A 17,720-nucleotide genomic window follows, 5' to 3' on the forward strand; every position below is an offset into this window, starting at 1 on the left:
GGTTACACTGTAAGCGAATAAGGGGTGTCACATTCATGGAGAAACTCACCTTCTGTTGTGTGTTGCTTCTCTCTTTTGGGGCGATATCTCGCGCGAGATTTCTCGACGATCGTTTCCCTCTACTGTTATCTACTTGGACTTTTCCCTCCGTTCATGCCGAGAAGCTGATTCGGAAGCTTAACCTCTTCCCGGAGAAGGGTGTCCACATCGTACGCGACGGCGATGCTTCTCTTCTTGACGGAAGGAAGAGGATCGTCGAGAAACGGTTTATGTTTCCGAATGTCGTTGACGACGAGTATGGTGAAGTCTCTGTAAAGGATTTGGGCCACCATGCCGGTTATTATAAGATTGCGAACTCTCACGCGGCCAGGTCGGTTTTTTTACTGGTGAATTTCGGATAGGAATTGAAATTTTATTTTATTTTCACAGGGCTTTTGTCTTGGTAATCCTGGAAAGTTGTTTAAATTTTCTTTCTTGGAGTCCGAAATTGTGTCATAGGTAAGACTAATTTATTAATTAGTCTGTCCGGCTTTTTTTTTTTTAAATGTAAAATTTAGTTATAATCCCGTTAACAGACGTCCAAAATCTCCGTTAATTTTCATTATAATTATGAAAAATATTTAATATTTTTATAAAATATTTAATTATTTAAATATAAAATAAATAATCACTTAAATAATTTTGTTAATAAAAAAATATTTTAAGACTAAATTGATGGAACTAAGGTTGACAATAAATTTAGAATGCAAGGAGAATTAAACCCTAAGGGGTTAAATAGTTATAAATTAAAAAAAAAAATAGAGATTGATCAGGGACTAATTTGTAAATTACCCCATAGATAATTAGTTGATGTCATCACGGATGTTAGCTGAATTTGAAGTTTAAGCAGTTTGGTTAGAATCAGCTATTGATTAAAATGAATTTTAGGTACTTCATTGATTCAGAAACATCTTGTCTGTGGATTCAATTAATGCTCTGACCTATGCCCATTTGTGATTTTTGGTAGGATGTTCTATTTCTTCTTTGAATCACGCAACAGCAGGAAGGACCCTGTTGTTATTTTGTTGACTGGAGGACCAGGATGTAGCAGTGAGTTGGCTATGTTTTATGAAAATGGTCCTTTCACTATTGCAGACAATATGTCTCTTGCATGGAATCCATATGGTTGGGACCAGGTATCTCAATTCCCAATTTTCTTTTTTTTTTTTCTCGTAATTTTTTATAGTATGGTGTCAATTAATGAACTTAGGATAACTTTAGTGCTTAGAACTGAAACACGATTAGCCTTGTGGTTTTGGCTACGGATTAATACAGGCAGCGATCATCCTGTTTCTGCCATTAGATGTGCATATTTTATTGTATTTCTAATAGGAAGTAAGGCTGAATTTATATGTTATTTGAAATCAGCAGCACACCTAGGCTTGCTTTTCAAGCTCAAAGCTACGAGGGCAAAGTGCATTTTGCTATTAGAAGAATGGTTTGTCAATAATTATTAATCTGTGCCCAAGTGCATGTGATTCCTACATTGGTGAAACTCATTAGCTCAAGGAAATAAAAAAGCAAGCTTTTCTATTTTTTTTTTTTTAATACCTATATCTTTGCGTGAATTGGATCACTCAATCATCGTCCACCTAATAGCAGTCTTTCATTATTAGTATTCACTTCATTCTGGTATATTATCATGTGAGATCACTGTTGCAATTTGCTCCCACCTCTTGATCTAATAACCAAGTCAACTACCATGTTTACTTTTTTGCTTCCTCTTCTGTTAAATGATAGGTTTTTTTTTTTCTTTTTTTTTTTTTTTTGTTTTTACAGTTGAAAATGGTCTACTTTATTTTGTTTGGGCACATGCTTGCGCTTCGTGTCTATTGTCACGGCTCAAATAGACCTTCATCTTTGTCATCCGTGAATGATCCTTGAGCCCAGGTTTTTCCTCATTACCTCAAATTGCACCCTTTCCTTAATTTTTTATATGAGTTGTTAAATAATAGTAGAATTCTGTTTAGGAAAGTTAATTTTTTCACCTGATTTTTTTTTTCTCTCTAATATGGCTGAATTGTTTTTGGCCTTCATTTCAAGTATGATAAAATATTTGTGATGCAAATTCTGATGGTTTGTAAATGTCTTAAATATTTCATCCAAACTAATTATCGAGGGAATAAAATAGTGAAGAATGTAAATCCTGTTAAATTATCAAGCTTTCTAGCTAACAATTACTTGAAAGCCGTGGTATAATTCTAGATAACATCTAATTTACCTGGCAAACTTGCTGATATTAATTAAAAGGTGCAGTATTTATACCTATGCTTTTGCACGTGGATTTATTAATTTTTAATTTTTAGTATTTAAATTGTTTATATATTTCAAAAATGTTAAAAGCAATAATTATTAGTACCCAAATAATTAGAAAATATATAAATAAAAAGTAAAATAAAACATAAAAATATATTTCAATTTAAAAAATTGCAATCAATTGATTTTAAATATAATATTATCAATTAATACATTTTATTATTTTCTAATTTATATAGTTAAAGTTGATTGTAAAAATTTTGATATTTGAATAAGCAATTAAATAATATTTTCTGAATACAATAATATGAGATTGTTTAAATAATATTATGTAAATTATACATTAATTATATGTAAATAGGTTTTAATGCATGAGATATTTAAGTAGATAATATTGTTATAATTATGCAAAATTCACTCCAAAAGTTAAGGCAGGTTTGAAATGATAACAATGTAGAAAGTTCATATTTATTGTTTAATCAATATGAAATAAATTACAATAATTTTTTATAAAAAAAAATGGATATTTGATTAATTAAAAATAAAATACAAAAGTGAAGTATAAATTAAACTGTAATATTTTTACATAAATGAATTATAAAAAAAATAATATTAAAAACTTTTCAGTAATGCATTTAATGACAAATGCCTTAATTTTTAAAAAATTATTTTTTAAAAAAAATAATAATTTAAATAGTAAAAATTAATATAGTAATGTCAATAATAATGATAGATTTGAATCTTTACAACATACCTAGCTAAATACTTGTGCTATGCATAAATTCAATAGAAATCAATTTTTTTAAATATCTAATTTAAATTTTATTATTTCACTTTTATTAAAATTATTTAATATTTTGTTATAATTTGATTATTAATACAATGTAACTATAGTACTCTCACTTTAAACTTTATTTTTAATATTATATATCCAATTTAGATTTTCAATAAAAATGCATTTCCTATCACATTTTGTAATATATTTTCTATAAAAGAAAAAAAATGTGTTAATATTTATCAATTTAAATGTATCATATCATTCATAAAAATAAACAAATGAAAAAGATTAAAAAAATATAAAAGCGTCATCAGGATATCAGTAACTAAATAATCCTAAAAAATTTAATTGAGTAAATATAGCTATATATTTTGTAAATTTTAGCTATAATTATAGTATTAAGCTAAGTGATTTTTATTTTAAATGATAACAACACTTATGATAATTGAATGACAATCAATATTACGACAAAAACAATTACTTTATTTTATTAATTAATTACATAAGTTACAATATGTATAAATTCTAAGAATGTGAACATTAGATAAAGGAAACTATTTTACAAAGCCAATTAGAGTGATTATGGAGTGACATCTTAAATTAACTTAAATGATTTTTGAAAAAATAAAATATTGAAGAAAATAATTTTTTATTAGTTTACATATAAAAAAAATTAAATAAGGTAATTTTTAATAATTAGATCACAAATTAATTAGATGGCTATATGTAATTAAGTCTAAATTATGTTAGAAAATAATAATAGAATAATTATAATAAAATATTAATGTCACGACCCAACTTATGTGCCGGACCGGTACAAGGACCTGAGCCAACCTAAAGCCCCCAAGACCCATAGTAGGCTTAACTATTCCTTAACCCAATCCTAAGGCCTATATTGAGTTTAATTTCAAGAAATCAACTGGATAGAGTCCGACTATAATATAGACCATCCAACGGGGAGTTTTTTTACTAACCAACCTGTAAGCACAATATATATAATAATTTGGGGAGCTCAAGTCGCCATCCACATACTTATAACAATACTAATTCAAATGGGAGCTCAACTCCCTCACTCAACTCAATAATCATCCATGTATACTCACATATTATGCTTACAATTCCAGTTAATACATACATGACAAATCCAAATGAATACATCACTAATAATAATAATACATGCTGAGTTCTAGAACAGAATAAAAGAATAAAATATAATTAAATACCGATAGTAGACCTGCGAAGAAGAGAGCAGGTTAAACTCAATAAAGGATCTCCTGTATCCTGGAAAAATAGGTGTACAAGAGTGGGCATTCAACTCAGAGAGTAAAATATTGATTTGAAGTATAATTTCTATGGCTATCTAAAGCTAATGCATCCTAAAGAGTGGAATGCAATACCTTCATAGTTTTCATACAAATCACATTATAAACAAAAAAAAAAAAAAAGTAATTTGGAGTACTCACACACCCATATAATATTCAAATAGTATATATATGAGAGCTAATCCCCTATACAGCTCTCTTAATCCAATCTCTGCTAGCGAGTAAGCCGGACTTTCTCTTAATAGACCAAATGCAGGAGCCAGCGAGATCATCTAGAGCCGTGCCTACCCTGACTTATCCATAAAAGGATTGGGTCCTAGCGAGTCAAGCTCTAGCCGCATCTATCCATCCTGTCCATATCCAATATCACACACCACACGCACGCTAACACACGCACACTGTTCCAAATTACCATAAAACAATATCCATAAAATTTTATCAAATAAAGATGCAATATAAGACGTGCCTAGTATTTAACTACATAAATATATATTTATAAGTAATGCATGGGCATGCTTGAACATATAATAATATTAAAATTATAATTAAAATCAATATTTTACTCACAGACGTAAACCGATGTCAATGTAGTGACTGAGTAGAGGAGGAAGGTTGTCCCGACTTACCTGACAATTACATTATAATTATTTAATATAATTGACTCTATACAAGCTTAAAAAGAACCAAAGACACCTAAGTTGTGTCGAAAATCTGACAGAATTCTCCCTATACCTAGGACCTACCCCACCTGCAAAAGGGCTCAAAAATACACTTCTATATCCACAAGTTATACAACCATATCTCAATCACATCACATGGCCCCTCCTGAGCCCATCCAACAGTCAACAACCACAATTTTAAAAAATTACAATTTAGTCCCTACAACTAACACTTTTTGCAAAAACTATCCAAATGAACTCTAAAAATTCTAAAATTTTGTCCCACAGTCCTTAGCAATATTACTAAGCCACTACAAAAGAAATTTTAATTTTCTAACTATCCACGAATATTTTATGAATTTTTAATCTAAACTCGAAACTAAATAATTAAGTGAACTTAGGGTTGGGGCTTATCTATGCTAATTCTGATACTGGAAATGTATCCGAGACGTTTGAAAATGGTGGGGCAGCCTATAATCTTGACACAGTTCTGAAGTAGCTTTGGCTGGTTGTCTATCCGGCCTGAAAATGCAGACCCGATCGACAATCCGCAAATCGAATGTACCTACGTGAAGCCCATAACACGGGGGTTAGTACATAATTTTTACGAAATTTATTAAGCTCATTTAATGCCCAAAAAAATACTGCAAAGTTCCATAGGACCCATCGAAAAACGGTATCAAAAAATTTTAAAATGGGTATTGCTGCAAAGCTCTCGTCGAGGGGAGCACTCCAGTACTCTCGGATTTTTCTTGGGGTTCACGATTTGCGTGAAATTTAGCCCAAAAGTCAAAATGGGCTAAAACTTCACGGACAAAAATTGGGTAAACTGCTCGATGGATTTGGATATTCTTGGTGTTTATGAAAAATTCTCGATGTGTAGATAATATTTGGAACAAGACCCGATCTAATTGGTGACTGAAATCGGCCCGAGAAGGTGGAAAGTCGCGCATTCGCTAGGGGGAGTTTGGCGTGACTTGTAACACCCCCATACTAAGTAGTCTATACATTCTATTGTTTCGGTGACTAGTGTCTGTTCGGACAGTCAGGATGTTTAGAACCCTACCTAAGCCACCCAGAAAAACCATAAATAAAAATTAACAGAAATCACATGAAGGTGAGATGAAAATAAGAAAAATAAAGCATAATCGGTTAAATGAGCTGAGGTCCCGATGATGGGTGATCGACCCGAAAAGTGATTGCGAGCTTAGTTGCTACCTTAATTTCGTATGGGACCCTATGACACCTCAGGCCTAGGGATGATTGCAAAGCTAATGGTAATGTGAAAACCACAGAAAAGAATAGAGAACCAGTTCAAAAAAATTGAATCAGAGTTCGAGAAGTAACCTAGTGCCATTAGAAAAATTAATTAAACCGATAAGGGGCAAAATGGTCAATTCACCTTTAGAAGTGACTTTTAGCATAAATGTCCATTAAAATGTAGGAAATTAAAATATGGAGAGAAAAAATTAAAAATATAGAAAGTGTATTGAAAAGAAAAGAAAAGAAAACCAAGGATTATAAAAAAAAATTCAATTTTTGCAATATTGACATCACCATGACATCATTATGATGTAATTAAAATTATAATTTTTAATATTTAAAAATTATGGATAATTATCTCTAGATAAGAGACAAAAGAAAGAAATTAAAAATAAAAAAATTCTCTTCTTCCTTAGTCCCATAGCTGGCTCCACTTTTCTCTCTCTCCTTTCTCTCCATTTCCTCCATTAACAACATGTCTAAGCTCCTCTAGCCCCAATTTCTTTTCTAATTGTTACCCAAAATTTGTAGAAAATCTCTATTTTGCTTATGATTAGAAGATTGGGACAAAGAAATTGGGAGAAATTTGAAGGAATTTGGAGATTGAAAAGAGTTCCATTATAGGTAAGTCATCATTCCAAGTTGAATTAGTTATCTAAGTATCTAAGTAGGGTTGGTTATGGGAAAATTGTTGAAAAAGCATAAAAATAATGTATGAATTTTAATGTAAGAAATTCGGCCAGCCATTGAAGTTTATGATTTTGATGTGTTTTAAATGAATTGAACACGAAATCATGCTTAAATGAGGATGTGAACATGATTTGGCTAGTAATTGCATGAGAATTGCATGAGTTGAGGATGATGAGAGATTAGGGTTTATGGAAATTAGAGCTTTTATTATATGTTAACCAATTAGTGTTTATAATGTTTAATTATGGTCATTTAATGTGCTTATAATTGAGAATTGATGAATGGAATTGAGAATTGTTGGCAACACCGTTAAACTGTGATTATATGATAAATGTTTTGTCAATGATTGTAATTTGTTATGATGATTTCCTAGAAATATGAGGATTTAAATAACATGTGACTAAAATAGAGGACTCGTTTTGATTGATGAATATTGGATTTCTTTTATGGATCAATAAAACGTGATTTGATATGTTTTGATAAATTATGTTGTATATTGATTTTTAATTTATTTATTGTGCACCACTGAGTTTACCACTCAGCGATAGCTTTGTATGATGTCGCAGTTGAAAGAGAAGATGTAGCAGCTGAGTGAGGCCACTTGAAGTTTTGAATTGAAGTTGTTTACGGATATAGCCTAGTTATACCCTTGTATATTAAGTTTTTATGTACTCATATAGTTATATGTATGTAATTACATTCAAGCAGTTGTACAGAAATAGTTGTAATATTATTTTGGGAATTTAATCAAATGTAAATTGTTATAATATTATTTCTTTTGAGTTTAATAGTTGACAAATTTCGTAATTGTTAATTTTATTACTTCAATGAATGTAAACATTTAAATTTCTTTTTGAGTTTTGTAAAAGGTGAATTATTTCCTTTATAATGGAATTTGCTGAGAACAAAATGACATGATTTGATGTTTGATTAAGGTAGATTGAATTTGATCGTGTTGAATTGTAGAAAACATATTTTTATGAATTGATTTTCACAGGTTAGAAGAACTGTTTAATTATATTTTCAACTGTTACCTCGACGATTTTCCAAAAAAATTTAAAAATGCCCAATTAATTCTAAATAAGTTTTATGAAACATACCTGAATTGAAAACACTGAATTTAAATTTTTATCACCACGCCTAATTCAAAAATAAATTTATTTTGTCAAAATCCCTTATACTATATTTAATAGATTATCGGTAGGTGAAGTTCGGTAATTTATTAGGTATACTACGGGATTATGTTACATCTTACGGAGGGGTAAGGTGTGACATGACTTTTCGACCAGCTAAGGCATCGGCCGGCGGAAGGAGGCATCCATGTGGGGCGCCAGTGACCGGGGAAGGGCTAGGCAAGGGGAGGAGAGAGGAGAGAGAAAATGGAGAGGGAAGGGAAGGGTGTCGAGTGCGACGCAAGAGGGGAGGAAAAAGGAGGGAGACGGTCCTATTCAACCGGTCCGACTCGGTTTGGTTTGATTCTACTAGTCTGATTCGAAATATCCAAAATTGAATTTTTACTCTGCCTTTGGATAAAAAACGAAGCTCAAAAATTTTGAAACAATTTCAAAAAACTTAAAAAAATTTATAGAATCTAAATATATTTTTAGTTTTACTACGTGGTTTTTAAATTAATTTGTAATAATTAACAAATTTTATTTATTTTGAAAAATCAAACCTGATTTCTAAAATTCAAAAAATTTTAAATAATTTTCCAAAATTTTAATAAAATAAAATATGAATATTTACCCATAAAATAAGTAATTTAAAAATTAGGGATGTTACAATTAATCTGAAGCGTGGCAACACTGTCCTTAAGGATAATTCTGGCATAAGTCACTATCCTCTAGGATTTAACGTACTCTTCCTAATATTAATAGAAAACATATATAAGTTTTGACAATCAAGACAATAATTTTTGAAGAAAACAATAAAACTAACAGAGCAAATCAAAAGAAAAATTGAGAGCAGTTAGTTGAAAAAGAGAATGCTTAGAAAGGAAAAAAATGCTTGTTATATGTTGAAATGACACAAAATGCTCTCTATTTATAAGTAAAATAAAAAAAAGAAAATTCAATTTCAAATTTAATTTCATCAATAAATAATTGTAATTAAAAATGTTACCCATTAAACTTCGCCATTAAAATTAGTAGTTTTGAAAACATTTGTTGTTCAATGCCATAACTCTTCCATTGATAAATGTCCATTCAATGGCCATGACTGTCTATTGGCTAATTTTCTTTCAATTAATGGCTATCATTTATCTTTAATAATAATAATAATAATAATATTTTATGAATGGTGAAATGTGACAAACTTTTTAATAAAAGTAACATTTGACAGCACTATGAGAATAATTGCCTGCTTTAATGTTAAAGGGTGTCCAAGTGCATTAGGCATTATGTATTGTGATTCTAGAGAGACTCAGATGTATGTAGGCTAATTTTTTGCATTGCAAAGTGTTGTGTACTGCGGAAGCATGTAAACTGCAAAGAATCAAAAGAAACACACAAAACACCAATATTTACGTGGTTCACCCTCTCAACATAGGGCTACATCCACAGGCATGCCATCTTCTACTATTATCAATAAATAAATCATCATTATAAGCTCAAAGTTATACTACTCATAAACCTAATTACACCCAAAAGAACCCATAGTACATCAAACTGCTCATAGTAAATATATTAATTAGTCCCTCTCAGACTCCTCTAAACATAACCCTATATATTTACTATTACAACACTACACCACAAAGGGTACCTTCAACTATATGGGCAAGAGTTCTCTCACTAATAGATAAGAATTCCTTTCTCTTGAATTTTATATCCTTACTCCACCTTAGGCTGAAACATCTGTCTACTGCAATGAGCAAGTGCCTCTTATCAATGGGCAGAGCCAAATCCTCAGCAATTGGCAAAACCCCTCTCTTCTCTACAATGGGTAACAGCCTCACTCCATGGGCTAAAAGTCAAATAACCTTTTTCACCATTCTCCTATTTATAGTGTTAATTCCCTCAATCATAATCTAATTAGGAGTCCCACTCAATTTAGGAATAATACTAAAAAAAGAGTTCTATTCTAAATAGAAAATATTTCTCTATCATATTAAGAAATATTTCTCTCACTCAAATTAGTAAAAAGGTTTATCCAAATCCTATTAGGATTTTGAGTCATAATTTTAACAATCTCCACCTTGACTCAAAATCCATCAACCATTGCATATCTCAAATTCTTGGGTGTCATCAAATTATCAAATCTCCATGCTTGAGCTTGAACTCTTCAAATCTCCTTTCTTCAATCTTCATCTTGGGTGTAACTTGCTTCTTTCTTCAAAAAATATTCGCGTCATCAACTATCTTGATTTCGGATCAAGAGCTCCACCTAAATTTTATCTCTCCATCACCTTAAACTTGCATCACCATTGCTGCATGTGCAACTTTCCACACATTACAATAGCTCTACCTTCAACCAAACTCACCAAGATTATCCCCATGCTCTGATACCAATTTGTTGTGCATTGCGAAAGTGTGTAAACTGTAAAAAAATAAAACAAACACACAAAACACCAATATTTATGTGGTTCACCTCTTTATATAGAGCTACATCCATGGGCATGCCATCTTCTACTATCATCAATAAATAAATCATCATTACAAGCTCATAGCTATACTACCCATCAACCCAATTACACCTAAGAAAACCCATACAACATCAAACTACTCATAGTAAATATATTAGTTAGTCCCTCTCAGTCTTTTCTAGACATAACCCAATATATTTACTATTATAATGCTACACCATAAAGGGTATCTTCAACTATATGGGCAAGAGCCCTCTCACCAATAGATAAGAATTCATTTCTCTTGAATTCTATGTCCTTACTCCACCTTAGGCCGAAGTCTCTCTCCACTGCAATGGGCAAATGCCCCCTCATCAATGGGCAGAGCCAAATCTTCAACAATTGGCAAAGCCCCTCTCTTCTCTACAATGGTTAACAGCCTCACTCCATGGGCTAAAAGTCAAATAACATTTTTCATCATTCTCCTATTTATAGTGTTAATTCTCTCAATCTTAATCTAATTAGAAGTCCCACTCAATTTAGGAATAACATTAAAATAAGAGTTCTATTCTAAATAGAAAATATTCCTCTATCCTATTAAGAAATATTTCTCTCACTCAAATTAGGAAAAGGTCTATCCAAATCCTACTAGGATTGTGAGTCATAATTCTAACACAAAGGAGACAATGTGTTTTAAACCCATGACCTTTAGATCACAATGGAACACCTTTACTATTGCATCAAGGCTCACCCTTATACATCTTTCTCATGTTTAGTAATTTTTTAGAGAACAATATTTATTTCAAGTTGTTGGGCCTTTAATAGTTACTTTTGCCTTCAGTGTGACTAACTTTCTGTATGGTAGTGTGGACTCCCAAAACTTCTTTCTTTTAATTTTCCTGCCTTATATGTTACTGAAAAGTTCTGACTTTCTCAGGCTAGTTTTCCTCTTTTGTTTTATTTTTCATAGGAATTTGGAGTGTAATTGATATATTATGCTGTGTTTGGTATATTGTATTAGATGCTTGCTATCACTTATGTATTATATGCATCACTTCAATTGGTTGCTTGGTGTTGTGGTTTTACCATGAAGTTGCTATACTGGTTGAAGGTCAAAATAATGAATGAAATCATGGCTCTTGTGGTTCTAAACTAGAAATGATTCAAATACACCATGGAGTTCTACTTCTTCCTCTTCTGTTTTTAGCATTCTCTTTTCTATGAGGTTAATTTGTTCTCTAATATCCTACAAAACTTCCCTGCTTGTTGAAAAGAGTTGACAAATTGCCTTGACAATTTTGCAGGCATCAAATATTTTGTATGTTGACCAACCTATTGGGACTGGATTCAGTTATAGTTCTGATATACGTGACATTCCTCACAATGAGCAAGGAGTTAGTAATGACCTATATGACTTCTTACAGGTTAGTTATCTTGGGATTCCCCTTTGGTAAAAAGTGAAATTTGGCGTAATGATCTACCATGCATTGCACTCATTATAAGGGAATAGTTATGATTAATCTTTACTAGATTAATGTCATTTCTTGTTTGGAAAAATATATTACATAATGGCTCAAAGAATAGGTGCTTAACTTGTAACGTATGACTGCAACCATATTGCTAAGACTGAAATGAGTTTTTTTTTATGTGATACAGGCTTTCTTTTCAGAGCATCCTGAATTTGTCAATAATGACTTTTACATTACTGGAGAATCATATGCTGGCCACTATATTCCTGCTTTTGCTGCTCGAGTTCACAAAGGAAACAAAGCTAAAGACGGAATTCATATAAACCTCAAGGCATGCTGCTTATGTTACCTGTACCTGATTATGACTTTGTATTTTTGTCTATTTAACTTCTATTGATTCCAAGTAAAAATGTTGAACAGGGATTTGCGATTGGCAATGGACTTACTGATCCTGCAATCCCGCATGGAGCTTACCCTGATTATGCATGGATATGGGGTTAATTAAGAAATCTGACTATGATCGGATCATCAAGGTGCTTCCAGTGTGTGAAATGGGAATCAAGCTTTGTGGTAATCTCATAAACTTCTCTTATTTACCTCTTGAGAATCCCTGGCCAGCTTCATTCTGTCAGGTTGATTTTTGACTTTTCAAAATTCATTATGACATTGATCTTCTTAGTATTGGTACACTGTGAAATATATTATTGACTTGTCTAAGCAAATGAGCATTTTTTTTTTCTATTTGTTCAGGCACAGATGGCACAGTCTCATGCATGGCCTCTTATTTTGTTTGCAGCGGTATATTCAGTAGCATCTTGTCATGCGCTGGTGATAAATGTAAGAATTCATGAATATCCATATAGTGTTTTGAGCGCATCTAGAAACAACGTTTTGGGGGCCTTGCCCCCAATTAGAAACAGAGTGTCATTTGCAGTTTGGTGTAGGGATCACAACTCGTTGAATTTTTATGGATATTCGATCAGATTCGATAAAATTTTAATAAAATGAATTTTAATAATATATAATTAAGTTTGAGATAAATTATTTATATAAATATTTAATTAAATGTAAAATATATTTTTTTATAATAATATTTATAAATTTTATATATTTTATTTTATATAAAATGAAATTTAAATATTTTGTGAAATTATTAAATTTTGAAAATATAAATTATTAATTAAAATAATTTTTTTGTGTAAATTATTAATTAAAATATATGAAATTAAACGGTTTCGCTGGTGTCGTTGGCTTCTACTCTGCCAAAAACAGGTTAAAAGATTAGTGGCTTAAAGGTAGCCTCTTGCTCGCTCTCTTTTTCCTTTTTTTTTTTTTTACCTCCTTCGCCCTCTTATTCTCTCTTTATTTATTTTTATTCCACCCCCGCTCCTTTTTTTCCCTTTCACCTAGTTTCATGGACAACTTGTAATTGCTAATCTCCTTCCCTAAATATCTCAAGCCTTTGCTTGGGTTACCGAAAATATGCCTTTAGGCTGACATGCTATGAGTTCTCGAACTTGGAGAAATTTCTGAACCAGAAATCAGTTAGGGATTCACATGATGTTGGGGATATAAGCTTTGTGTTCTGTAGCCCTACAGTGCATCAGGCCCTGCAGATGGACTGGATGAGGAATCTCGAACCTGGCATTCCTGCTCTCCTTGAGTATGGAATTAAGATGCTTGTGTATGCTGGAGAATATGATCTTATATGCAACTGGCTAGGTAAGTTATCAAACAATGTTGCCCCTTGTCAAATAATCTATATACATCAAGTCCATTCCATATTTAGGTGGGGTACGTCTTATATGTACAGGAAATTCCAGATGGGTTCATGCTATGGAATGGTCTGGTCAGAAAGATTATGTGGCGTCTCCTGAAGTTCCTTTTGAAGTTGATGGTTCAGAAGCCGGAGTATTGAGAAGCCATGGGCCTTTTGCTTTTCTCAAGGTATAACTATCTCCTTCCCTCCTCCCACCCTGATGAAACACCCTTATGAAGTGTACTGATATAGTTGTATGATGCATCGACCAACAGGTCCACGATGCAGGACACATGGTTCCCATGGAACAGCCCAAGGCTTCATTAGAGATGCTGAAGAGGTGGATTCAAGGAAAACTATCTGAATCTGAGGGCACAGCTGATCCAAAAGAGTTGGTTTCTGAGATGTAATAGACTGTTATTTGGTATGTAAGAGCTATCTTTTTATGTGGTTTTCTTGGTTTTCCAATGTAGCTGTAAATATTTGCTGTTGGTTGAAACAGACTTCTGGCTGATGGATAAGAAGGTTAACAAATGCTTAAATCAACGAGAACTGTTTTTGCCTCCCTCTTGTGTTACATGATATGATGGTTTTGTGATGAAATCTTATCTAATCTTTGTTGTAACTAAGGTCACCAATCAATAACACAAAAAAAAATAATAATAAAAAAAAAAGGTATTGGATCACCTAACACTGTAGTGTATTGTGGATTTGCCAAGTTTGGGTTACACAGAATCAAGTACCAAGGGATTAATTTAGTTTGGTTTAAATGTGAGCATGCCAGCATGGCATTCCTTGAAGCCTATGGGGAAGGATAGCTCTTCATTCAGATTTTTTTTTTTCAGTTCGATAATGATTATAATAGAAGCTATATAAGACTCACTCAATGGTTAATAAAACTATGGTGTATATATATAGGATTTATTAAGTGGGTGTGAAGAGGAATCCCAATATTTTTTTTTAGGGGTGGAGGATTTTAAGGTTATTTTGATTTTTTTTTTTGTCCTATGCACTTTTCATTGTATTTAATTTTTTTATATGTAATTATTTATTGATTTTTATGTAATATAATAATAATAATAATTAAATTTAATTATTTTTATTATTATAATACAAAATTGCTATAACTATATTTTACTTATAATTAAAATTAGTTAATATGTACTATACATTTAATTATAATTTATCCACTTTCGTTGTGTAGGAAAGTAAACTTAATCAATTTGGTATTATAATGTATCCTTGAATATATATATATATATATATATATATATATATATATATATATATACCTAAAAATTTCTTGCAAGACTCCGAGCAAACGAATAATAAACTAATAAATCTAAATATTATATATTTAAAAAAAAACCACCAAATTCATAACCTAATAAATGCTAGAAAAAGTGGAAAAAAATTATAGAGAGAGTATAATTTTTTTTTAATACTGTGCAAGCCTGCGCCCTTGGTCTTGTGGGAAAGAATTGGTCGATCACATGTGTGATCTTTGGATTCTTCACGCGCCCACACACACACACTATATATATATATATATATATATATATATATATATATATATATATATATATATATATATATATATATATATATATATATATATATGAATTCTTTACAAATATATTCCCCATCTGTTCCTAATTAAAAATAATAAACAAAGAGTTTATGATCCTATTTTTTATCGATGACAATGGAGTAAACTACGATTTAACTCTTGAGGTAGTTTTTATACTTTCAAAACTAAATAATATAGTTTTGAGATTTGATAAAATTTATACTTTAGTCCTTTTATTTAAATTTTTTTTTAATTTTTTATTAATTATAGTAAAAATATCAAAATACTCTTAATTTTATATATATTTTTTATTTAATCTTTAAAGTTTTTATTATAAATAAAATAATTTAAATCAAAATACTATTTAATTTATAAAATTTAAATTAAGGGACTATTTTATTTATAATACAAAACTTCATAGACTAAACCATTTCATTTAGAAAACATACAGAGTTAAAACCATTTTGATAATTTTTGTCATAATTAATGGTCTATTAGATGAAAAATTAGATGAGATAGATTAAATTATAGGTTTTTTAAATTTAAATGCTAAATTACTTTATATTAAAAATATAAAGTAAAATATAAATTTTATCAAATATTAAAAATTAAATTATAATTTATCTACAAAAATCCTGGGAATACCAGAGTTTTAGATTTGGGAAACTCTTAATACAGAGTTCCCCAACTTGTCTTATTGTCTCTATTGATCCTCTTCCACAATGGGAGAGTTCTTATAACAAGATACTTTATGCTAACATGCAAGGCTCTGTGTTGTTCGTAAATCCAATAAAGTTATCGCAAGGGTTTTACGGTCGCCGGACGATTCTCATCAAAGTGGAAAGTGATAAGTCGCCACTTTAATTTTGAAAAAAATTAAAGAAAATTATTTATTGTTAAAAAGATAATTTTACCACTTCTAAGACAGAGATTTTGGGTTTAAGGTCCGTATACATGTAGGGATGGTATTAGGCACTCCACATCATTCCTCAGCAAAGGTAAATGGATTTAAGGATGTGCTTTTTATGACCAATAATTTTGAGGTTTAAATTACGATGTTTGTGCATTCCCCTAGCTTTCATAGAGATTACTCTATCAAAGTCATTTTTCACTCATTTCGGCCTATTCTTCTATTTAGCCTTTTGTTTATTCTTCTTATCCCTTGACTTGGGTTTGGAATTGATTTCACCTGTGTTCTTTGAATTGGGCTTAGAGGGCTTCCCATGGAGTGGACTTTCTGAGGAGAGAGATCTCTAAGGCAGTTCAGGAGGCCATGGCTTCTAAGAGCCAACTCTCAGCTGCGAATGCTCGGATTATAGAATTAGAGCAACGGGCGAAGTCTTCTGAAGAGATAACAGCTCAGCTATGGAAGGAACTCGAAGATGCCCAGGCCAGTCAAGCTAACGACCTGGCTAAGTTTGCTAAGGAGATAAAAGCAAAGGAGAACGAAGTCTTGAAGAGGGAAGCCGGTGCCTATGTGCAGGCCCATGGCGATCTCCTAACTGAGCTCATCAAGCGATATTCTGAAGAGGATTTCACTTGACTCGAGAAGCTTGCTTCAGGTGTTGAGGTTGAGAGCGAGAGCGAATTGAAGGGAAAAGATGTAAACAATGTAACTGTTGAGCAGGTTGGAGAGGACCCGCCTGCAGAGTAATGTAATCGAATGTTTAATAAAATAAAATATTTCTTTAAAATCGATCTTTCTCATTTTCTTATCGAAATTGGATAATTACATGATCGGCATTAAACTATAAGTTCAATTATATGCAATAAGCTTTAGAGATCGAACTAACAGCATAAAAATTGGAAATAAAACATAATATCGAACTTCAATCGAGAACAAAATTAAAATTTAAGCATGTAAACATATTGAACTTTATTGAGATCAAATGGACCAGAGACCAGACTATAGAACAAAATAAGAATAATTGTTGAGATTGGGTTCTTTGCCGACAGAAATGAGACCTAAACCAAGAAATCAAACTTCAACTAAAACTAAAATAAGAATGAGCTTGGAGATCGGATAATCAGCACTCAAACTTTCGAGAAACTGAAACTCGAACAAGCATATAGGATTGATCTTAATGACACTTAAAACCAGTATTATTGAGTTCGAGCAATCCCAAGATCGAACTACAATAGAATTGCAATCTTTATCGAGATCGAATAATATTGAGATCAGACCCCAATTCAGAAACTGACTACATGAAATTGACGAACATTAAAACTTTTAACAGATGTAAACCAATTACATATTAATTAAACTAGAATTGTCATTTTTGTTAAATTATGAATTTATTGACCGGCCAAAATATGGTGTCTACAAAAGCATTACAACTTCTTTTACCCTCTTGAC

General features: G+C 31.4%; 2 protein-coding genes across 2 annotated transcripts; both read left to right on the forward strand.

Annotated features, from left to right (window-relative positions):
- The first annotated feature begins 35 nt into the window (after window positions 1-35).
- On the forward strand, window positions 36-7,814 carry LOC110637094 (serine carboxypeptidase-like 49). Its single transcript, XM_058134645.1, has 4 exons — window positions 36-370; window positions 1,007-1,175; window positions 1,819-1,929; window positions 7,574-7,814. Exons 1-3 carry the CDS (start codon window positions 36-38, stop codon window positions 1,921-1,923), a joined length of 609 nt encoding a protein of 202 aa, XP_057990628.1. The 3' UTR covers window positions 1,924-1,929; window positions 7,574-7,814.
- Window positions 7,815-13,471: 5,657 nt separating this feature from the next.
- On the forward strand, window positions 13,472-14,359 carry LOC110637053 (serine carboxypeptidase-like; the record flags this gene model as incomplete). The annotated part of the gene is made up of 3 exons (XM_058134646.1): window positions 13,472-13,757; window positions 13,849-13,982; window positions 14,070-14,359. Coding segments are annotated over 3 exons (555 nt in total), but the record flags the coding sequence as incomplete, so codon positions are not given.
- Window positions 14,360-17,720: the final 3,361 nt, after the last annotated feature.

This window comes from Hevea brasiliensis, chromosome 14, assembly GCF_030052815.1.
Source record: "Hevea brasiliensis isolate MT/VB/25A 57/8 chromosome 14, ASM3005281v1, whole genome shotgun sequence".
NCBI classification, from domain to species: Eukaryota; Viridiplantae; Streptophyta; class Magnoliopsida; order Malpighiales; family Euphorbiaceae; genus Hevea; species Hevea brasiliensis.

Bases quoted from the DNA above. Each gene is read 5' to 3' on its own strand.
- LOC110637094 (XM_058134645.1), top strand. From the start codon at position 36: ATGGAGAAACTCACCTTCTGTTGTGTGTTGCTTCTCTCTTTTGGGGCG. The intron at 371-1,006 runs GTCGGTTTTTTT...GATTTTTGGTAG, and splicing joins GCGAACTCTCACGCGGCCAG to GATGTTCTATTTCTTCTTTG. The intron at 1,176-1,818 runs GTATCTCAATTC...TTGTTTTTACAG, and splicing joins ATCCATATGGTTGGGACCAG to TTGAAAATGGTCTACTTTAT.